Genomic DNA, 22,529 nt, shown 5'->3' with positions numbered 1-22,529 from the left:
GTCTATTCTTGGCAGCCAACAAGCATTCTTCATCCACCGCTTCTCGGCCATCCTTTCGCACTTTCACCGAATGCCCGTGCCTTTTGCCGGAGAAGGCACACGTTGAGCTCGTCGTTTCGAACGGGCCAGGGTATCAAGCATGTGATGATTACGCTTACTTTGTTTTCTGTCTCGTGGACAGATATTGGAGACTGAGTGCTGCACACCTCTTTTTTGAAGTGCACCCCCTCTCACGTAAAAACACAGCTTTCAAACTTGTTTTGGCACAGAAGTCATTCAAGCAACAGGGAAAGAGTTTTTGCAATGAAGCAGATTATGCATTATCGAGTGCTACTCATTACAACAAGGGGTGTCCTTCAATACGTCCCATCGTCTAGTTAAGGGTGATGTCGGTGTCAGCGAGGTCGCAGACGTTGTCGTCGGGGCCGTTGCCGCCAGCGTGGCAGCTGGTGGGCTGGACCTCCTTGGTGCCAGAGACACCGGCGCTGTTGGTTCCCCCAGTCAGTAACTCGCTAGCCCCACATTCTCCTTGTTCCGACTTACCCAGGAGCGGTCTGCTTGTGGACAGTCAGGGCCCAGAAGCCGTTGCTGCCGTTCTTGAGCTCGAAGCGGTAGGCCGACTCGCCGCAGACGACGGCCGTGTCGGCGGACAGCTCCTCAACCGAGGTGGCCGAGCAGGAGACGTTGTCGGGCTGCACCTTGAAGGAGGCAGCGGCGGGGTCGTTGCCGGTGACGCGGACGGTGAAGTCCTTGAGCTGGACAGTCTCGGCGGCGAGAGCAGTGACGCCGAAGACGGCGGTGGCGGCAGAGACGGCGGCGAAGAAGCGCATGTTGATGGTTTTGGTGTCGTGAAACGAGTGGTTTGGATTGGATCGTAAGGATTGTTTGCTTGCTGGTGGATGGAGACTCTGTGGAAGTCACCTCTGGATACTTATATAGCTGTTGATGAGGCCGAGCGCCTCACAGCTGTCATCCTGCGCTCATGCGTAGAGAGAGACTTGGTCGTATCGAGTCCAGTGCTGGAGGCATATGCTCGGGGACATGTTGCTGCCGCTGCACAGCGCAGTTTCTACGGCGGGGACGGCAACTAGAAAGGAGTGTTCCCATTTGCCGAATAGCCCGAGAGGTAGTGATCGACTGTCACCGGTGTTCTCGAAACGCTTGAGCACACATACACGAATCGACCGGCACTGCTGGCCTTGCAGCGGCGCGGAGAAAATACGAAGGCTAATTTGGCTCAGATGGCGTGGTTGTAGGGCTGACTTGGACGTCGTTGACCAGCACTTGCAGAACCGGAGAGCTGTCGGACAATTCGCTATCTCAGGATGAAGGTATAAACGCAATGCAGGCTTCCTCGTCCAAACGCACCTCATCATTCTTTCAGTTTGAGGGTGGAGAGCGAAGAGTAGCGGCGGGGCGACAGAGCAGTGAGTCTGCCTCGGCGTCCTACGAAGTGAGCCTTACCAGCGGGGCAGCCACGGTTTCATGCGACAACGCGGGGTGCTAGGCCTGCCGCTGTCCCGAACAGAAGCACTTCCCCTAGATTAGTATCCACATCAGGGGCTCGTTGTGAGCCCGGCGTCACGCACGCCGCGTTCAGCGGGTATGGCAACTTATTCCGGCACTTGCTCTTTTAGTCGCCCGCCTGGTCAAAGCTTCCACACCATCTCCCACCACACCTCGAGCATTTTCAATTACGTGATACTCTGCTCCGTTCGTGGCTGTGGCCTTCCAGAGTGGTCGTTTGCTTTGCTTAGATCACGCCTTCCAAGAACTTACGGGACACGTTAATGAACCAACGCCTATATGATGCGAAGGCGAAGAAAGGCTGAGTCTATGCTTTGATCGAACCATACCTTAGCTGTCTCTACTTCACGCCGTCCCTTGCCACTGTGACGCTATCTCTCATCCAGAGTCATCAATGAACTCAATTAATTTTTGTACGTACTTTGGGGGGAAATGGATAGAAAAATTGACAAAGTAACTAAAAAGAAAAGGCGTGCAGAGTGGGTCTCAAGGCTAAATCCGGGGCCCACAGGTGTGACAACAATGTAGAAAAGGAGAAAGCGCCCTGTCGGCATCGCTAGTTGTTCCTCCTCACGATCACTTCCACAACCATCTCAATCTGGTCCTCCACAACTTCCAAGATCTTTCTGATCCTGCTAACTACACCGCTAAAGCTGGGTTCATGATCTCTAGGGACGTCCATTTCCGGGCGACAGCGCTCCGGAACGAACATGTCAGCATAGAAGATCAGCTTTCTCAGAACATCTCCGGGGCCCAACTCGTCCTCGACTCGTTCAGCCACCTTCTCGAACAGATCTTGCACCGTGTCGCAGCCGTGGAACCTCATTCCGTACTCTCTACTATTCCCATCCGCTACAACAAGCTTGAAGAGCGCTCGGTTGACATCGAACCCGACACCACTCTGCGGTGAAACACTCGGAATCATCGGGGCTACTGATGGAGAAGTGCGGATTGGGAGTGGGGGATTCTCAGGCGCTACGTTGGCTTGCATCTCTCCACGTAGCTGCTCTCCGCTTTCGTAGAACGCTGTGGCCTCTGATGGGGAACGTTGCATCGGTGAATCTTGTCGTTGGTGTGACGAACGTGCAGGCGACACTTCTTTGGATGCCTGCTGATCCTGCATCGCCTTGGTGCTCCGAGCACCCGAATCTGAGACCGTGAACCGTACTAAGCCTGGACGGTCTTTTGGCGAACGTATGCGAGACGACGAAGCCTGCAGCGCTTCTGTTGTAATTCTGTCTGGCAGAGCTGGTGCATTGTCCGAAGACCTTTCTCTGCTTGGGCGGCATTGCATGCTCTCTCTAGGCGATGCGTCTACACCACAGCCCTGAAATCGAGTCGTTTTGGGCTGCTTTGGTGGAGGAGGTGGTGGCATCGTTTGGGCATCGTAGGCGCTGTCGTCACCATTCTCTCTCCTGCGCTTCTGGTTGTTTATGGACCGTTCGCCACTGGGAACCACCCGACCGTTCTGAGATCGCTCGCCATTAGGCCGTGCTGAGCTAGTATGTGGCTGGAACTTGTCCAGAAGAGCTGCTGCGGTTGACATGCTCTCTTCCTCTTGATCAATTGATGGTACAGGAGGGTATGCAGGAGAGTGATTATTCATAACCGGGGCATTTTGGAGTGTACTGTCTGGTCGTAGCGTTTCAGACCTTTGTCGTGGAATATATGACCCACGGGGGATGTTGCATTCCCGTGCTTTTGAGGTGATACCTGCGTCGATTGGAGAGTTACACTCCAGCTCTTGTACAGGCATACATCCGAGGTCATCGGCCATCTCTTCCAAGTCTGCATCATCGGATGTCTGGCCGGCGTGGTCATTTTGGGGAACGTTGAATGCTGGCCCATGTGGGCTCTGAGCATGCACTGTGTAGCCGTCAGATGTAATTTTGAGCTGCGTACAAAACAGACTGACCTTCACCTGTGCGACCCGGAGGCGTCTTTCCCCCAGCGCTCGTGTTCCTTAGCACAGGGTTATTGGTATTGATGAAAAGAAAATCTTTTTCCGAGTAACCTTTGTGACCCGGCACCTCGTGGCGTAAGAGGTACGAGTACCTCTCATGGAAGTAGTTCATGAGCTTCACTTTGCCTTTTTCCCGAGAGATCAGGGCAAACAGCTCCTTTTCCTGCTCATTCACCTTTCCTGTAAATCTGTATGCCCAGCACTGGTGGCCAGATCAGCAAGGTCATGACGGAAGCAAAAAAGGTACTTACCCAGAGATTTTCCTGAAAGGGGACTGGAATCAACGTCGCCTTTTCGAGTTCGTCGGGGTTGGTGGTTTTCATATATTTGGGCTTCCAAAACGCTTCCTTGGCACTGGGTGTTTCGCCTTCTTTGCTCTCAAATGTCCTCACACGGTCGTGTCGTGTTGCTTTAAGCTTGTCATAGGACGGCATTTTTTCATCAAATGCTTTACAGATCGGAATTTCGATGGAACGTGACTCAGGCCTAGGCAGGTCCCAGTATGTATTCCATTCTTGATCCCAATACCCTATCCAGGCATTGTCAAGCAGTGCTTGTTTAAAAGTTTGATATTCTCGCTTTTTTGCATGCGCGGAATAGAACGGAGGATCTGCTTTTCTTTTTGGAGGCATGGTTGGTACGATAAACGACTGTCCCAAGAGGGGCTGTAAACCAGCACAAATCGATAGCCACTGGGAATGGAGGACTGACTGGATAAAGATTCTGGGCCAGCTTGTCTTTGGTGAAAGAATGCTATGTGACAGGAGGGAGATGTAGCAGTATTTATACCTTTTTCCAAACCATTAGCCGCGAATAATCCGCCAAGACGTAGATGATCGATCATCTACGTATTCTTGGCATGAAATCTACCACCAGCCCCCTGTCGTCATCATTGCGGCACAGTCGAGAGAGTGACTGGGGTTACTCACCTGACTAGATTGCGTTGTCATTTTGTGGAGAAGCGAGGTCCGAAAATGGAAATTCTTAACGAATATTAACTATAAACCTTTTAAAATCTCTTTAAGAATAGGTTTAGCTCTGAATTGTTCGCTGTTGCCTAGATACGTGTGGCAGAAGAGCACAGTCCTCTTCATGCAGGCTTTTCTCAGAACATGGCGGGATCGTCTATCCGTGGACGTGCAACCGGAATGTGTAATTGGATTGGAAAAGTCGGCGAAATCAATTGAAATGATATGAAACGCCTTAAGGGAAAGTGGACGCGCCTGGGCAAGAAATCGAGCGGCGTAGGCATGTTTCGTTGTGCTTTCACAGCGGAGCCGGGAACTCATCCAATTGGACAATGGCTGAAGCAGCCACACAAATCCTGCGTGAGGTTCCTCGCTTGCACAGGTAGATTCGATGGTTTTGAGGGCTAGACAGGCTAGATTCAATCTTCGCATAGATGAAGCCGATTATCTTTGCCAAAGTAGAGGATATACTGTAAATACATCAACGTACATGGCTTAGGATCCATGCATTTAGAAGCACGAAGATAAGTCTCCTTTCGCGTTGGCGCTTAGCGCGAATATCTGAACATAGATGTTATCGCTTACATCCTAGTCTAGATGATGACTTTGAGCACAACTCCGACTAGAGTTTCTCAACATAAAAATTAAAATCTGTATAATGATATTAATAATATTAAATATTTTAATAATGATGTTGATAATGTTAAATATGTTGGCAGTGATGTTGATAATGTTAAATATTTTAGTGGTGATGTTGATGAAAATAATAATGATGATAGTGGGAACCCGAGGAAACACAGCGCGATTGGATGTGACTGGTGGAGACACGACATTCGATTTTGACCCAGCTTGAGGAGATTTGTCAAAAGATAGCACTAAGCTGTAGCTGTACCCATTGTTCAGACACGATTACTCTGTGGAGCGCACGTTATTTCCAAATAGCATGCCGATTTCAGCGTTAACTTCCAAGCACACCAGTTACAAGGATTATTCCACCTTGTGTCTTCGGAGGAGAGCGAAGGATGACTGAATTCCGGCACTGTGGGACAGTGGGGTCATGACAGAGTGTTCACCGCATCTACGGCCGAGTCGTCCAACGAGAATAGAGGAGCCACGGTCGGAAAATGCGGGTATGGGGAAAAGCAAAGACGGAGATGGCGCTTAAAGTTGCTATCTAGTGGGAGGGCAGTTCGCGGAGTTCCGCGATAGACGCGATCTATTGCTACCTGGCTTGTGGGGCGGAGCGCTTAATCGGATGGCTTCCTCCAATGCAACCCATGTCTTGACGTGATCTGCACCGCCATGACTTCCCATTCGCTTATACAGCTGAATGCTGGTTGTGTCCTTAAGCGAGGACATTGCCCTCTTGACGGAGATTCTCATATTCCTAGAAAATTGCCAGAGCGTTTGGAGGAGAGCCGACGAGGCAGGGAATACGAAGCGGGACAGAGGTCAGCATGAAGCTATACCGGCCCGTCTTCCTGCAATGCGCGGCGAGGGCCTTGAGATCCCACATCTCCCCGATCGACAAGCCAAACATGCTGAGAAAATATTGGTGCAGAACTGAGAGCTCAACGTCAGCTTTTTTTCAAGCATCATCTGCCACCGCGGACAACTCACCCATATCATCCCTCAAGCTCCACGGCTTCCCCGTCTCCTTCTCGGGATCCGCGCCCACGCCCTCAAACGCCATGCTGTCGCTCGCAACAGCCGCAAAGTGCCTGTCCCACACCCACCTCGCCACCTCGACCGAGTTCTCGACGCCGCTCAGCGCGCCGCGCGCCAGCATGGCCATCTGCTCCTCGGCCGTCTCGCAGCCGTCCATCTCCTCGGTGAAGCCCGTCCGCACGACCAGCACATCGCCGCGCCTGAATTCCACGCCCTGGTGCGCAGCCACGGCCTCGAGCTCGTCGACGCTGATGCGGCGCCCGCTGCAGGCCGAGGCCAGCACCGCCGGCACGCCTTTCACCTCGTCGAGGTAGGCGCGCACGTCGAGCAGCACGCCGCGCGCGACGAGGCCGCCGCGGGAGTGCCAGTGGTCGAGCGTCGGGAGGAGGAGCTGCTGTTGTTGGTCAGAGGCGGCGGCGGCAGCCAGCGAGTCCTTGGTGCAGCGCGCGCCGTTGTACGAGAGGCGGCTGGGCTGGTGCGAGTAGTGGCACAGGCTGTCCCACTGGCTGCTGCACTGCGTGTTGAACTCGACGATGTCGTCCCAGGCGTCCACTGCTGCTGCTGCTGCGTGCTCGTCGGAGCTCTCGCTCGCCAGGCCTGATTCCCGTATGTGTTGGTGCTTGTGCACGGGGCGGAGCCGGCCAGGCAGCGGGAATTTGAGGCTGTCGAGCGGCCAGCTGTTTTTTCGGAGATAGGTTGTCAGATGGGGGGAGTACTGCCTCATAAGAGACTGACTTACTTCAAGGATATCGAAACGCCTTCCTTTACCTCGGCGGCTGCTGCTTTGATGACGTCGGGCGTGAGCAGATTCAGTGTTCCGTGGACGTCCTTCTTCCCGTCTTTGTCGAAGACGCCCCAGGCACAGCCCTGCGGCATGCCCTTAACCTCGGGTAGGTCATCGAAGTTCGGGATATCCAATTCAGCGTTACTGCCCATTGCTTCCTGTTGCTCGTTGCAACTCTCTCGTGTGTGTGAGGGGGGACTGTCACCATTTTGCTCATTTACCCCACTCCACCCGCCGCATTGGAAAGTTATGCAAGGATTAGTACTACGGAAAAAAGAGGGGGGTCGAGGACTTGCTTCACAAATACCGTCCCGACAGATTAAACCATCTTCGTGGCGATAACGTACACAGCATGCACTTGTTTTTCTGTGTTTCAGAGAGCTGCCGGCTGCCCAATAGATAACTTGACCTGTCAACACTTGTTCCGAGCCCCATCCGTCGCGAGAAAAGAGTTTAGTCAGTACCTCCATGAATGTGGTAGATCAATAGTCATGTGCCTCGTTGGAAACTCTACGAGTGTGTATTCCTCTCCATACTAGCTTAGAACAGACAGTGCTGGATTGGTTCGCATTGATATCTTTTCTTATCTAGCAAAGACGTGATTCTTTACAATAATTGCTTACTCAATGCGCCAGAAATCAGAACTTATGTATACTTATGATACCAGAGCATGAAAACGAGTGTCATGAGTTGGAAGATGCAGGCCTCGGACAGAAAGAACTTCCAATCTACTCTGGAGTAAGTATGAAAAATTTATGGAGGTGATATTGCCCATCATATGGTTCGTCATCTCCCGAGTCGGTGCTCTCTTCTTGAACATAAGTGTCTTCGGTATAAGTCGCGGTTCCAGAGTCACTGCTGTCGTCTGTAGAATTGTCATAATCTCCATCATCGTCGTAGCCTTGGCCATGCTTGTCATTGTCCTCTTCCGCGTAATCTCCGTGAGTGTCGTCGCCTGCCGAAGAGGTGTTGTTGCCATCGATGATGGTACCATTCGCAAGCTGGTAGCTGACAGATGTGACGGGTACTTTGAAAGGAGCACCAGAGCACGTGCCGCCACCGACTGCGTTGGTGGTGCAGTTGCCTCCGTACAGGGACAGAGAAGCATTTCCCTTCAGTAGGACGATGGCACTTCGCTGGTACAGCTTCTGAAATATCCAGATATCTGCAATGAGATTCAATCAGCCACAGTGCTTTGGGCGCCAGTCAATCAAGATTGCTTACTGCCGATTGACAAATCCGAAGTAAACGATACCGCCTCGTCATCGCACGGAGTGTAGGATTGGTTGGGTCCGATGCCCTGTGCTGTTCCCGGGAAGTAGGCGCTGCAGTGAACGCTATCCGCCTGGGATTCGTATTGAATGAGGAAGTCAAGAGATTTGTGGCTCCCAGACGGAGGGTAGCTGGAGCTGAGGTTGCTAACGATCCAGGATCCCCATTGCTCCGTGACGTTTGCCTGCTTGGTATGAGCGTGTGGGTAGGCTAAAGCGGAAACTGCAAATGCTGCAGTGGCAGCAAGGAAAGTAGCGCGCATGTTCTGAACTGAAGAGAATTGAACGAAGGATGTGCAGAGCGAATGTCTTGGTGCTGGGAGGAATCTAAATTTGTACAGATAGCTATGAATATTCAGCCTTCCGCCTCTTTATTTTCAGACGCTGAAGCCGCAGAGGCCATCCTTGTCGTCAATAGTTCGATGGAGAGCTGAAAGAGCCGCCACTACGTTAATCTGAGGCCGTGCTGTGCGCCTTCCCCCGTCAGACCCAAGAGGTGAATGGTGTGGCGCAAGAAGCACCCGGCTTCTATGTAGTGGCTTGTAGGGTACCGACGACGGCACGGTTGTGGCTGCCGATCTACTCCGTGTTTCTATTTTAAGCCCGTCCGTCAACGAGAGAGACACACATGAGTCCATACTGGGCGAGAAAAATTGAACTGTATGACGTTAGTGACAGCGCAGATAGCTCGAATTGGATAGGAGTAAAAAGGATATGAGATAGGCACGTTTGGTATTGCGTAGTGTGTCTATTGAGAGGCTCGCGGGAGGGCTGAAACATGCTGATGGCTTCGACCATGGCTAACAAAAGCTGCGTCCCGAACATCACGACTGTGGCTTGATGGCGTTCGCGAAAAATGACTTAGCGTCGGCACTGCCAACGGGTCTCCTCGTACGTTGATCCCCCGCTTCAGCTCGGCCGGGACTTATTGAAAGCTGACAAAATGATTTGGTTCGGCCTACTGTGTCTTGCATGCACTTAGTCTGTAGTGCTCTACCGCAGATTCAGCAGCAGTAGTTCGAGCTTCTCAACAAAATTTTCACCGTTTCCCTCCGCCCACCCTACTACTTCCCTTTGACCCGAGAGCATCCTGAAGTTTTCGATATTGACCTTGCAATTTAGCTAGCTGTATCTAGGAGTCGAAAGAATCACTTCGCTCCTTATACTTTGCTTCTGCAGAGCGCTCTATCGTCGATTAATTGCTTTTATCGCATTCTCGCAACGCTATTCGCCATGTTATGGCCCCCATTGTCCTCCACATGAGACTAAATGTGGTCTCTCAACTTTGCGCATGTATTTTACCAACTCTGCGTTGCCTCTATCGGCCGTAGCTATTTCATACTCGTAACTCTCTCTATGTTTCTCTCCGCCGTTTCTCTGCGAACCCAGACACGCAAGTGTAGAGATCAGAGCTGAAGTTATCGTCTCAGAGAGAAAATTGACCAAGTTTCGAATCTATACTTAGACCTGAATTGTTGCTGGAGAATTCTTCTGGGGCTCGAAAAAACTCACATCCTCCAAGTATCATAAGAGTATAGTGGACCAAACTATTCTCATGAGCGTTATTAAGGAAAAGCACCGCTTCAAAGCTCATTGGTTGGACGGCTGCACTGCGTTGAAGCCGCGTGATTCGCCGCTCAAGGCGGGGCCTCAACGTCGCTTAGATTGAGGCAGTGCTGTTGTTAGCGCCCTCGATTGGCTCCCATGGCAGCATAGCCCCAATGCCACGGTTCAGCAACGTTTCCACTGGGCTATATAGCGTCCACTTCGGCGCTAGACTACTCTTGGAACGCGACCATTCCCTTTCCATCTCCTCGCAACGTGTAAGCCCACTACTTCCGACGTCCATGTAAATAGACACTAAACTGTTAGTAATTCTCCGATCTCCGACACAAGCTTATCGGAGAAAATGGCACCGGCGGTCTTGTTTCGCCGGTCTGACCCATCGGACAATTCATCTCTCAGCAATGAGGAAATCATTGCACTCGTCGCGCTGGTCATGATGGTAATCGTGCCGTGCACGGGCTACGTCTTACGCACACAGATCAGAGGGATCCTGGTTCGGGTTCGTCGGCGTTGCAAACGGCGAGGTACGCACGCTTGGGCCCCACGACAGCATTCCCAAGCTAACCGCATGCAGCTTCGGGCAATGCAACGGGCGACGTTTGTCTACCAGCAACATCGTCAGGTATTTCCATCAGCACTGCTTCGGCCGAATGGAGGGAGATTGCTCTTCAGTGGAGAGAGCTTGCGCTTGTCAATGCGGAACAGCGATGGGCTCGGTGATGGATCCTTGACTGCCCATTGTTCGTCCACCTCTGTGGAATATAAAAAATGCAAGCAAGTCCTCATGTGTCCTTCTCATCCGAGCAGACCGTTCATTACAACTTCTTCAATCATCGGCAACTTGGTGATGGCAAAGCTGTTGAGGAAGTCTTGTAGCGTCGTGGTCGATTTGGGCACTCAGATGCCGATAATGGCCTCGAGTCAGCAGGCGCAGCCAAAACAGCCTCCCTGGACTCGACAGTCACGGGCTTTCGGTGAGCTGAAGGGTTCGAGCGTTAGAGCGGTCGATGGAGAGGGGCGACAGGCTGATGGCGTGAGATGTGGTGAAGGCGACGAGGCTGAAATGGAGGTGAGGGGTGAGCGAGTCGGTGATGTGTCGGGGCTAGGGAAGCGGGCGGGCCGTGGCCCTAGCGTGCAGGGCGGCCGAATTGCCGGGACTGTACCTGGAAATTCCCTTCTGGAACGCTATTTTTGATCCACCGCCCACGGATCAGCTTTTCATCGCGACGTCATGCAAGGTACATGATATCATCACCAGCGCGCCGACGGCCCCCGAGTCTGCGCAACACCGCCTTTTGGATCGGCTGCAGGGCTTATCAGTCCCGTTGCCGAGCGCCTGACCCCCTGGCCGGTGGCTTGAACCCTGCTTTTAAGCTCAACATCGACCTCTCCCCGCCTCCAAGCCGCAATAGGAAGCCCTAGCAAGATGCGAACCCAGTTTTTTGCTTCCAGACTGCGCAGCTCCGCGCGCATCACGTGAGGGCGCGGCTTCTCCACCGCCCTAGCTGGAGCGCGAGAGTGGAGCTGCGCCGGAGGCCAAGCCGTTCAGTGTCGCAGCGGCTGGCGACAGCGACGCGACCAGCGGCGCAGAGCAGCCCAGGCGGAGCTGGCGGCTTGGCGGGCGGCCCCGACGCTGTCAAACTGCAACGATTAGCGCGGGCTGGCGAGCAACAACAGGCCGCTGCAGCGGATGCGGAGGCGGTGCGGAGAGAGCGGCAGGTTGGCCTGGCCCGCTCCCCACCCTACCACGGTGAGCAATAATCGCGCATTCCTGGGGCACGGATTGCGCCAGCCGAGGCGCAGTCTTGTGTACGCAATTCGCTTACTCCCCGGAAGCACGCGACACGATGGATCGCTGCTGCTGCTGCTCTCTCACCTCTGCGCGCACCGCCACTTTTCCCAACCGCAAGAAGGGGGGCTCTCCTCGAGGCACGCCACGCCAGGACAAGCCCGCCACGAACACCATTCCTCCATCCATGCCACATGGGTCGGCCCGGTCCCGTCGGATGGCCCTGGACGGCAAAGCTCTCTCTGTCGCGCCTCCCGGACGAGGTGCTGATTCTCATTATTGAGCGCTGCGACATCGACGCCCTGCTGCAGCTGCGCCTGACAAGCCGCGCCTTTCGCTCCCTGATCGCCACCTACGAGAGCACCATTGTCCAGCAGGTCGCCCGCACCACATTCCCCGGCTGCAAGCTCATTCTGCGTCCGCCCGAAGACCATGATCTGCTGAGTGCGTAACCCCGCCACCCCGCCATTCCACCCTCCCTGCCGCACATCACTCTGACGCCCGCGTAGAATCCCCCTACAACCTGAACTGGCTCACCGGTCTGATCCCGAAACACCTGGCTGCCATCGTCGTAGACCGCCACCGCTTCTGCGGCACCCCGCTGCCCGCCCTGGACGGCGTCCCCGCCGATGACGAGATTGGCGACGAAATCCGCTCCCACATCGCCCACGGCTTCAGCATCCTCGAGACGCTGTCGCTAATCGCCCAGGATGTCGAGGACACGCCCGATTCCAAGATCGAATCCAAGTTGCCGCCGTAAGTAGCCGATCTCCCGCCGCATCTTTTTTCGCGCTTTTCCTGTTCCTGACTCAATTCCTCAAGAGAACTCGTGTCACGCGGCCCGCCCGCTCCGCGCTGGCGCAAGTATACGCCCAACCGCGTCTACCGTCAGACCAAGCGCGCTCTGTGGTCGTGGCGCCGCCCGCAGGAGAGCGCTGAGAAGAAGCGCCGTGCCGTCATGCAGCGTCGCCAGGACCTGATTACCGCCCTGCAGTGCAACTTCATCGACAAGCGCCTGACGCCTGACGAAGCTGCCGATTTTGATGCAATGTGGACGGTGCTGCGCATGGCTTTCCAGCACCACCGCTATTTCAACATCGGTGTGCCGCTGTTCGACTGGGGCAAGCCCGACCGCCGCGACGTCTTCTGGGGCAACTCGTGGGTTAACTGGTACATCCTGCGCGCCGGCTCGTCTTTCTGGTGGCGCAACTACTGGCTCAAGAGCATTCGCGCCGCCGCCGCTGGCGGATCCAACACCGACGGCCAGCTACTCCTCGAAGACTTCACCAAGCCCGGAAACAGCAGTAAGAGAAAGCGATCGAAGGCCAGCAAGAAGGATTCGCGCCCCACCGGCTGGGCCGAGATCAATCTCGCCTGGCACATCCGGACTCGGGAACAGATCGAAATTGAGCGAGCTGGCGCCGAGGAGGTTTTCGCGACAATTCGCCAACGGATGAAGGGCGCACATACCGTGCGCCTGCCCACCTTTGATGAGTACCGTGCCATGGTGCGCAGCTTGAGAGGCGAAGGAAGCACCACCGGCCACGACCAGGACGACCCTCTCAAACGTTACTGCGCCACCATGACCATATTCTGAGTTCTTGTTTTCTTCTTCCTTTCTGCACTTTCTGCACATCAATCTACCGGGAACACCTAATTTGCTAATGTTAGTGAAAGGCCGCTCTCCGTTCGTGTTGTTGTTGTCGGGGGGTTGAGGATCTTATGTGTATGTTTGGCGGTATGCCTTCGTCGACTGTAAATAAGCTTCCTGTTCTTGCTTTTTTTTTTTCTCTTTCCTTTTTCTTCCATTCACAATTACGGCCGCTCGGATAAGGTATGATCATAGACGATAGACATGCTCTTTTTTTCACCGAAATTGACGGGTTCGGAATTTTGTTCGACAATTAGCAGGCTCCCGCGCTGGGAAGGAAAGTTTGAAATGCGTCGTGGTTTAGGGACTGGAGCGCTCGGAAGGTCAATGCCAGGAAGGTTGCCGGCTGAGTTGAGACGTCGCAGGAGCAAGATTGGGAAAAAGGATCGACAAATTGGCGGCCCGATCGAGACACTGTTCGCGGGGGCAGGGATGCGAAAACCGAGCATGGGTGAAAAGGCCCTGGAAGGCTGAGCACAGACTGGAACAGATTGCGGGGGAGGTGCTCTGGTCACAGACTGTCAACATGATGGGAGGGGATTAATCACGCTTTATATGTGACACTGGCGCGAACGCTGGATCAGTTTATCGTAGGTAAAACCTTCGGCGAGACCCCTGCTCCAATGGTCGCATTCGTGCATCATCGCTTGTGCAATCCGCCAAAATCCCCTAAGCGTCGTTCGATAAATGGCCCGAAGCTCGCGATAAACCTTATTTGTCGGAAGATCAGTCTTCGTGGATCATGCCATTAACGCCCTGCGTTATACCATGCCAACCCCAGCAAAGGGAAAAGTGGACTTCCCTGCGCACCACTCCCCACGCCCTCTGGGCGACTCCACCAACATCTCCACTACCATGCGTATCGCGCCACACCGGGCCGTAGATCCCCAGAGTCTCCACTCACAACAATCCCATCGATCATTTGACGCCTCTGGATTTCGAAAATGATTTCCGCCTTCCAAAGAGAGCGAGTGCAAATGCAAGTTTTCCATCCGAGTTGCCTTCCCGACATCCCGACCGGGGTAGAGACTGGCTGGAAAGCAGCCAGTTGCTGAAGTTGTAGCACCGACTACAGGGACACTAGTAAGCGACTTTCGATAAGAATGAAACAAATGAGGGGGAAGTTGTGCTATGATGACGGTGTCAGTACGACAAAGAACATTCCATCCTCTCCAGGTTTGGTGTGTGCGCATCTTGGCCTCATACAACTTGAGCCTTATTACCGCTATTCTCATCTCTTTCTCCCTACCTCCCAATACGGGCCGTGTGGGCGGCAATACATTGAGGAGATGCTTGCAGGTGAATTGATACTAACCTCTAAACAACGAGCTGGGACACAGTATATTCACATCAGTTTAATTGTCGGAGACGCAAAGTTTACAACCCGGACTCTACAAGTTGCATCCAATTCTTCTACATAAAACCTCAACATGTCATATGTAGACATTTGCAGGACTGCATCATATATAGCGCGAAAGCAAATGTCCCAGAATACCAGCGTTTGGTGTAGGCAGCCTCATGACTCACCCCGCACCCAACTTGCGAGGCCTTATGATCTGTCGGATACTTGAAAACATTCGGATCAGTGCACCGATTCAAGCCTCGTTTGATTATCGTATTTCGGTTTCTGCACTTGAGCGGGATGAGGGGTTGGTAGATTGCGGACGGTGTCGTAACTCTCAGACTACCTTTCCCCCCTTCCTTTTCTTCCTCTTCTGCTCTCACCATCCTATCTTTTTAACCTCTGGAATCTCTTTCTATTTCGGTCACTCTTGTGTCCGTTTAGGGTGCACCACTGGGCCATGGCCTCTCTCACCCAACACTTTTCTCCTTAGAATCGGACCGTGGGGTCCTTTGGGAGGTTCCTGATCTGCAGCCGCATCTTCGGGCTTTGAGACGGTTTGCTGCGTTGACGAATCGTCATTACGACGCTCGTAATTTCCATCTATGCCAGACTCGTTCGATGCTGGCGCTTCTTGATTCTCGTTCTTGGCTGACATCGCGTCTTCAAGAGCTTTCCGTTAACTTTGGTAATTCGTCGTTGATCTGGGTCCCGAGCGACGCACCTCGTCGTGCTTTGGAATGCTATATTGCAACTTTGATAATTTCCGAAGGGCTGTGCAGGGAACTGAAAGAAGCGCTCCTTTGGAGGGCAGCTCAGGAGGAAGTAGGTTTACGGAGTGACGCGGCCTCGAGTGCATGCAGGCGGCATGACGTCATGCTCGGGGCTGTGCATGTGGGTAGCATTCGAGTTCCTTTGCTCTCCGTCTTCCGGTCCAAATAAAGTAAAGAGGCCAGTTATATTTATCGTCCATCATACGCCCTAGCCTGTGCAATCCGCTCGTAACAATGCGGCAGGACCTAAGATAAAATTCTAAGTGACCCTTTTTTTCTGGATCAAAATTGAAAGCCACTCCAAAATCTCGCATTTCTGAAACGAGCTAACATGTATTGCTTTTATACTGTCTTTTCCCCTTTCACTGACTGTTTCGGTCTCCTGTGGTGAGTCGTCTGATGTGAAAACAAAAAAAGGTTGAGGCGATGTTTCGTCAATGAATCATAAATTCGTAAAGCTTGGGTGCCTTGAAGGTCCGCTCTGGATCCAAGTACAATTCATGTCCAGCCAACGAACAAAATCATCTACACTCGATGTGATACAAGAAGCAAATCAAACATGAGAAAATGAAGCCCCTCTCTCCACCAGAACAAGTTATACAAAGAATGCAATCAAGCTGAAGTTCCAAGTATAAGCGAACAAAAAAAACCTTTTCTCTGAATTACATTCGCAACGCTATGCAAGCACTCTCGAGAAGCAAGGAGGGTAAAATCAAAGCGCAAGGAAAAAGAAGAAACAAAGCGTCCCAAAAATCGAAGAAGCCATCAAGAAGTAGTGTCCCCATTCTCCAAGAATCCTTTGAGTAGTGTGTGGTATCAATGCAGCAGTGTATGATGGATTTTTGCGGTTTCAATATCTACATGACGATCTGCGGCGTCATTAGCATGTCAACTATGTAAAGAAGCGAAAAGGGAAACTTACGCAGTCCTGGTCCTTATTGACCTTCGGCACACCCATTTCATCGAACGTCTTCGGACCCTTGCCGGGTGGCGGCGCCGTTGCTGCCGGCTTAGGCGTGGCTTCTTTGGGAGGCTGCGGCTGCTGACTCTGCCTCGGCGGCGCAGAGTCGCTCTTCTGCGGAGCTGGTTTGCCCGAGCTGCCTGGCCTACTACCACTGACAGGCCGGGGAGCGGCGGCGGCGGGGATGATCGGAGGCCCAGCCGCAGGAACTGTAGATGCCGTGGAAGCACGCTCGTAGCCAGCAGGCAGTTGCATAGGTTTCTTCTGCTCAAGAGGCGCCTGAAATCCGATGTCTTGCACCGTAGGCTGCTTTTGCAGCTTATTGGGCCCGGGTCCGGGTCCGTAGGAAGGTGGGCGACCAGAGGATGGGGGTGGAGACATGTAATGCTGTTCGGGATGGTCGACACTCGGGCCGCCAGGCTGACGGTAGCCGCCGGGCCCAGGAGGACCGGAAGAGACACGTGTGCCGGGTCCGCCAACAGGTTTCCGTCCTGGGTGTGGTCCAGTAGGACTCATAGCGTCGACGCTAGTGTGAGGACGAGGAGGTCCGTAGTTGGGGCCTTGGGGCGGAAGTCTACCCGCAGGGGCACCGGGAGCACCAGGTCCGGGCGGGATCATATTGAAAGCGGAGGTTGGACGTGCAGCATTGGGCATACTTGGTCCAAAGTTTGGAGGGCCGTTGTCCATTGGATAAGGCGCAGCAGAGGATGGCCGGTCGTAAGGAGCCACGGTTGGCGGCCTGTCTTCGAGAGGATAAGGAGCGGTAGAAGAGGAACGGATCGGTGGGCGGCCGTTAGTGGGTGATTGGATAGGCGACTGAGGTACCGAGTCGGAGATGGTGGGCATAGGAGCCGCCTGCGATTGCCTGAACCTGTCCGGTCTTTGACCCTTCTTTGAACCATACTGGGACCTGATCTTGTTAATAGCGACCTTCTCATGGTCCTTCTTCGAGAGAGTCCTGTTGACTTGGATGTTCTCCAGGCGAGAAATCGCGTCTTTGTTGCCGGATTTGGCGGCTTTCTCATACCACTCCATAGCCTTCTCAAGGTTGACAGGCGCATGGACACCGATCTCGTTGAAATACCCGAGAGCAAATTCAGCGGTCGCGAGACCGGATTGTGCGGCGCGTTCGGCATAGGTGTATGCCAACTCCTCGTTCTTTTGGAAAACACCGTCATAACCGCAGAGGAACCACTTGCTAATGGCCATGTCTGCCTCTGGCTCACCTTGCCTCGCTGCTAGTGCGTTGTAGTGCAGTGAAAGCGCGGGGTTGAAGTCACAGCCTAGGGTGCACAGTTCATACGCCGACCCCATCTTCAGCTGTGCCTTCGCGAAGCCGAGGAAAGCGGCCTTCTCGATGTTGATCTTCGCCGATTTTTCGTCATAGGGGAGATAGATCTCCGGAACTGAGATCTGCGGGAGCTCGCGAGCCTGGAGCATTCCGAGAACCTACCGAAGGTTAGCTTGCAGACTTTAACCCCACGTCTGTGACACCTACGTAAGCGCCCTGCGGCGCGTTTTCATCAGCGGTGCTGGCTGCATGCTTGATGAGCTGCAGACCCTTTGCGTAATCCTGCGGCTGACCGTTCTGGCCAAGCAAGGTCATCATGCCTAGTCTCTACACGGCCGTTAGCGATACGAGACGCTGCCCCACCTGCGCAAAGGGACATACGTAGTTCGAGGCTGAATCCCCCGCATCGGCACCCCGCTTGTAGTGTACGAGCGCCTTGACCGGGTCGTTGGACTGCTCGAAGAGCATGCCTATCCGGTACTCTGCACGCCAGTAACCCTTGTCGGCAGAGCGCGAGTAGCAGCGGAAAGCCTCCTTCTTGTCAACGCGCATGCCAAACTTGCCGAACTCGAGCCACATGCCGCGCATGAACTCAGCGCGCGGGTGGTGCTGGTCGGCCAGGAATTGGACGATGTTCATGGCATCCACGCGCAGCTGATGCTCGACAGCGGGCGTGGTCGGGCGCGCCTGGTCGACGAAGATGCGCTCGGCGTGCACCATGGAGGCATCGACCCAGGTAAGCGCATCCTGGGCCCACGCCAGCTGCATCTCCGGATCGTTGGAGTTGAGCACGCCCATCCGCGCATTTTCCAATATTTGTTCCTTCTCATCGTCGGTCGGCGGGATGTTGGGCGACGGGTTCACGAGCTTAGGAAAGGGCGAGAAGTTGGGGAGGTCTGCGGTCGGCTTTCCATACTGCGAATAGTCGCCTTGCCGGTGGTGCGAGCCGTTGGAGCCGTTCGAAAGAACGCTGCTGCCGCGGGGCGGGAAGGCGCTGCCGTTCGCTTCGAGTTCCATGTGGGCGACCTGGTTCTGGATCTGGTCGACGTCCTCTTGCATGATACGCTGCGGGGCAGGCGAGACGACTTCGGGCTGCGGAGGGAGGTAGTAGTCGTCGGTGCCACCGGGGACGAAGGTGGCAGCGAGGCCGAAGTTACTGGGGTGGGGATGTTGCTGGTAGCTCATGCTGGCTTATACGCGGGCGGCAGCTGGGGGGGCGCAATGCTCCGGAAGTGGAGGGAAACGGCGCTTGGAGGTGCTTGGTACTCAGCCCGGCGCAAAATCCTGGTTCGGGTTGCAGTCAGCCTCTGTCGCGGGTATGTGGCGGTAGCCCGTGCGGTCCGGCCTTGCGCGTGGGAAGAACTGCAGTGGTGAAAAAGGCATGAAGATGCGGAGATAGGAAGAGGGTGAGAAAAGCGCGGGCGTGAGGTCGACTGGCCGGCGACTCTAGCGCGGGCAGCCCCTCCAAACTTACCACGAGCAAGGCAACGACGAGAGCGCTGCGGCTGCCTCTGCGCGACAAAAATGGCACGCTGTGCAGAACAACTCAATAATATGGAGCGCGCCGCTGACTGTCTCTGCCTGCGCGCACGTCCGCCGACGCGGGCGGCGGCGATATATTAGCAAACGTCAGCTGCCCGGTAGGGAGCTGATCGTTCCGCGCGCGGCTGAGCAGCACAAAGCGCCGCCCATTCGCCGCAGTCAAGCTCTCTGTTTCACGCTTAGTTCCCGGCTCAGGTAAGACTGCACATGGTCGCAGCCGCCTGTTTCCTGTTTCTCCCGCAGCGAGCCGCAGCACAATTGGGCCGCCAGAGCAGGCCACCGTCGGCGTGCCCGCAAGACACGCGCAGAGCTAGCCGCCGTCACTGGTCCGCGCGCCGGCGACGTCGACGATCCAGCTGCAGAGCTTCGAGAAGTGCAGTGCTACAAGGTGGCCCCGGCAAGCACCGCTGCCCAAGCTGCCTGCGACGCCGATGAGGCTGTGTACCCTGAACCCGAGCACAACACGAGTGCGATAACCTGGCTTGGGGCTGCGCGAACTGACTCCGCATATTCGAGTCCAATATCCTGCACCGGCGAAAATTTTCATTGGCAAATTATTGTAATATTGGGAGGCGCCTGAGGTAAAGGGGCTTCATCACCAACACCAACACCACAACGGCGCGTAGCTAGCCTACGCTGCCGAACACCCGCGCGTGAACGCCGCAGCAAGGCAGCTCAGGCACCCTGTGCCGCCCAACAAAGCATTTCGTACACCTGCGCCTCCCGATCTACACCCGTCCCGCGTCCGATAGCAAAACTGGATCCCGCTGCACTGCCGCCTTCTCCACCGGCAGTAATCGGCTTTCGGCTAGGTATGCTGTCATATCGTCAACTTAATATAACCCTACGCCACCTGGCGCCATCTGAGTACTTGCTCCCACCCGACTGCTATTATCAACCACTTTTGCCCTCCGCGCAGTATAGATCTGCGGACTTGGGCCGGGCCGCTGCCAATACATCTTTTAGGCGCAATAACAATAGTTATTCCAAAGTCAAGCCTAAGTCGAGAAAATTGCGGCAGCAGGGCGACATTTCAGTCGCAACAATGCATGATGTATCCATATTTAAGCAGCCAAATTTCCAATGAACATGCCACAGATCTGGCTCCTGTGCCGTGAGCAAACGAAAGAGGAAGGTGGTCAATGCTTTCAGCACGCAAGGATGTGGATATTCTGGTCTTGCGAGCTCGAAATGTGTTCGCCGGCTGGCCATCTCCTACACACCTGTTATAAAATAATTATGCTGTGCACCGATAATAGTGCTGTCGTGTCACGATCATCTGAGCGCCTTCCACTAGGTACTCGTAACCGAGCGTGGTGAGATAAGATAATGGGGCTGCTGTGTTTTGATGGTAGTTGATTTACCGTGTGCAGAAGGGACAAGGGAAAGAAGGAAAAAAGAAACTATCGCCTGGCTATTCTTGGTTCATTACAAAGACAGGGTATGCGACTGTCTGGACAAGACGAACGATAGCGGCAGCGGGGTGCTGCTACGTCCTGACGTGGGCCCTTCTCGGTACTATGAAAATAGTGGGCACGACATCTCCGAAGGTCAGCTTGGGTGACTGCATGTTTATCTCGGTAGGTACTATGTAGTTGGCATGCCCCACTTTAAAAGGTACGGTGCGGCGCCACAACTCGAGGCCGAAAGCAGGCACGAGCGAACCAAGAGTGCTAAATCAATAGGCTGGAATGCTTGAAATGCGTCCCAACTAGCATAGTGGCGCCCAGTTCTTTGGGATCCTTCGAAAGAGACTTCATTTCATACAAATAGCGTGTATTTGCGAGAGAAATAGAGTAGCTTGGCTATGAGCGAGGCTCGACGCATGGACTTGGATTGATCCCGCTTTGACCATGAAGTCACGTGGGATTATTTTCAAGATATTGTCCTGGGGAATGTGTGTTTCGAGCTTCAATTGGTCGTTGATCAGAACGAAAATTATTTCCGCCTGCTTCGTCGTCGCGGTATCTTCTCTTGCAGGCCGGCGAGAGATTGCAAGCTGGAGCAATTAATTGCCGCGGCGCGTGATTACACGAGTAGACGCGACCAGCTCAGAGACGCGTCGCGCCCAGAATAGCCAGGATCGCTCCGTCCACCACCAGTGCCGCCGCCAGCTCTTCGGCCATAAACATTCGCGCGCTTCGTCCTCCACGTCCTCCTCCTCACCCGACAACACTGCATTCCACCGCATCCGCATCCACAACATATTCAAGCCCAGCAGCTCCTACAATCCTCAAACCCATTTCTTTCTGCTCCAAGTTTCACATCCGTCAAGATGTCTGTTGTGTCGTTGCTGAACGTCGACGTCCGCAACAATCCCGCGCCTTTCACTGCGCCCTACGAATTCGAAATCACCTTTGAGTGCGTCGAGCAGCTGAAGTCCGGTATGCGCATACCCAAAGCCCTTCAACATACGCTCGCGCTCACATTTTGGCAGACCTGGAGTGGAAGCTCACCTATGTCGGCTCCGCGACTTCGTATGTTGCCTGCCCCTCCTGCTCCGGAGTGCGACCGCTAATTTGACGGCTCATAGCTCCGAACATGACCAAGAGCTTGACTCCCTCCTCGTCGGCCCCATTCCTGTCGGCGTGAACAAGTTTGTTTTCGAAGCCGACCCACCGAACCTCTCGCGCATCCCGAACAACGAAATCCTCGGCGTTACCGTCATTCTCCTCACCTGCAGCTACGACGGCAGAGAGTTCGTGCGCGTGGGATACTATGTCAATAACGAGTACACGGACGAGGCTTTGATCGCCGAGCCACCGGCTAAGCCCGTCATTGAGAAGGTCCGCCGCAACATCCTGGCCGAGAAGCCTAGGGTCACGCGCTTTGCTATCAAGTGGTGCGTTATGTCTGCTTGCCGCCTGAATGGATTCGCATTGCTAACATCTCCCCAGGGACTCGGAGGAGAGTGCTCCAGCGGAATTCCCGCCCGACCAGCCTGACGCTGACCTGGCCAACGATGACGAGGATGCCTACGCTGCGGACGAAGCCGGAGAGGACCTCGAGGAAGAAGAGGAGGTTAAGGCCGACGGCGAGGATGAGGAGATGGGCGGAGCCGACGACACTGCTGGCCCCGCCAAGGACGACGATGATGCCTCTGATGCTGGCTCTGAGGATATTGAGGGCGAGAGCAGCGAGGATGACGAGGACGACGAGATGGAGGGAGGCGGCGACGACGACATGGAGATGGACGACGATTCGAAGGCCAAGCAACAACACATGCCCGCACACAACGCCGATGTCATGGTCCACTAGATCTGGAGTGTCCAAGGGCTTGGCTAGCAGCGGTATGATTTGGGTTAAGAAGTAAAAAGGACGAACGGTTAGCGTGTGCAGCCTTGCATGGCGCTTTGAAGGTTGATGTTCTGCATGAAATACCTCGACCATGGAGTACGAATTAGCACTGATAGATTATGAAGTTCAATACGCA

General features: G+C 54.2%; 7 protein-coding genes across 7 annotated transcripts; 2 read left to right on the top strand and 5 right to left on the bottom strand.

Annotated features, from left to right (window-relative positions):
- Positions 1 to 373: 373 nt before the first annotated feature.
- LTHEOB_2261 (Protein elicitor) lies at positions 374 to 830 on the bottom strand (the record flags this gene model as incomplete). The annotated part of the gene is made up of 2 exons (XM_035511054.1): positions 374 to 485; positions 544 to 830. The coding sequence occupies 2 exons, from the start codon at positions 828 to 830 to the stop codon at positions 374 to 376; spliced, it is 399 nt and encodes a 132-aa protein (XP_035363970.1).
- Positions 831 to 2,083: 1,253 nt separating this feature from the next.
- LTHEOB_2260 (uncharacterized protein) lies at positions 2,084 to 3,924 on the bottom strand (the record flags this gene model as incomplete). The annotated part of the gene is made up of 4 exons (XM_035511053.1): positions 2,084 to 2,460; positions 3,286 to 3,393; positions 3,443 to 3,692; positions 3,742 to 3,924. 4 exons carry the CDS (start codon positions 3,922 to 3,924, stop codon positions 2,084 to 2,086), a joined length of 918 nt encoding a protein of 305 aa, XP_035363969.1.
- A 1,921-nt stretch (positions 3,925 to 5,845) lies between these two features.
- On the bottom strand, positions 5,846 to 7,062 carry LTHEOB_2259 (Cyclase; the record flags this gene model as incomplete). The annotated part of the gene is made up of 3 exons (XM_035511051.1): positions 5,846 to 6,021; positions 6,079 to 6,803; positions 6,866 to 7,062. 3 exons carry the CDS (start codon positions 7,060 to 7,062, stop codon positions 5,846 to 5,848), a joined length of 1,098 nt encoding a protein of 365 aa, XP_035363968.1.
- Positions 7,063 to 7,638: 576 nt separating this feature from the next.
- Positions 7,639 to 8,444, bottom strand: LTHEOB_2258 (uncharacterized protein; the record flags this gene model as incomplete). The annotated part of the gene is made up of 2 exons (XM_035511050.1): positions 7,639 to 8,075; positions 8,135 to 8,444. The coding sequence occupies 2 exons, from the start codon at positions 8,442 to 8,444 to the stop codon at positions 7,639 to 7,641; spliced, it is 747 nt and encodes a 248-aa protein (XP_035363967.1).
- Positions 8,445 to 11,730: 3,286 nt separating this feature from the next.
- On the top strand, positions 11,731 to 13,133 carry LTHEOB_2257 (F-box domain cyclin-containing protein; the record flags this gene model as incomplete). The annotated part of the gene is made up of 3 exons (XM_035511049.1): positions 11,731 to 11,980; positions 12,046 to 12,292; positions 12,359 to 13,133. The coding sequence occupies 3 exons, from the start codon at positions 11,731 to 11,733 to the stop codon at positions 13,131 to 13,133; spliced, it is 1,272 nt and encodes a 423-aa protein (XP_035363966.1).
- A 3,026-nt stretch (positions 13,134 to 16,159) lies between these two features.
- Positions 16,160 to 18,739, bottom strand: LTHEOB_2256 (Sel1-like protein; the record flags this gene model as incomplete). The annotated part of the gene is made up of 4 exons (XM_035511048.1): positions 16,160 to 16,171; positions 16,225 to 17,712; positions 17,762 to 17,881; positions 17,936 to 18,739. The coding sequence occupies 4 exons, from the start codon at positions 18,737 to 18,739 to the stop codon at positions 16,160 to 16,162; spliced, it is 2,424 nt and encodes an 807-aa protein (XP_035363965.1).
- A 2,632-nt stretch (positions 18,740 to 21,371) lies between these two features.
- LTHEOB_2255 (Histone chaperone asf1) lies at positions 21,372 to 22,354 on the top strand (the record flags this gene model as incomplete). Its single annotated transcript, XM_035511047.1, has 4 exons — positions 21,372 to 21,480; positions 21,534 to 21,573; positions 21,630 to 21,938; positions 21,994 to 22,354. The coding sequence occupies 4 exons, from the start codon at positions 21,372 to 21,374 to the stop codon at positions 22,352 to 22,354; spliced, it is 819 nt and encodes a 272-aa protein (XP_035363964.1).
- Between the last annotated feature and the right edge of the window lie 175 nt (positions 22,355 to 22,529).

The sequence above is a fragment of the Lasiodiplodia theobromae genome (assembly GCF_012971845.1).
Source record: "Lasiodiplodia theobromae strain AM2As chromosome Unknown scaffold_6, whole genome shotgun sequence".
Taxonomy (NCBI): domain Eukaryota; kingdom Fungi; phylum Ascomycota; class Dothideomycetes; order Botryosphaeriales; family Botryosphaeriaceae; genus Lasiodiplodia; species Lasiodiplodia theobromae.
Note: the sequence above shows the minus strand (reverse complement) of the source record. Positions and strands in the feature narration are given on the sequence as shown.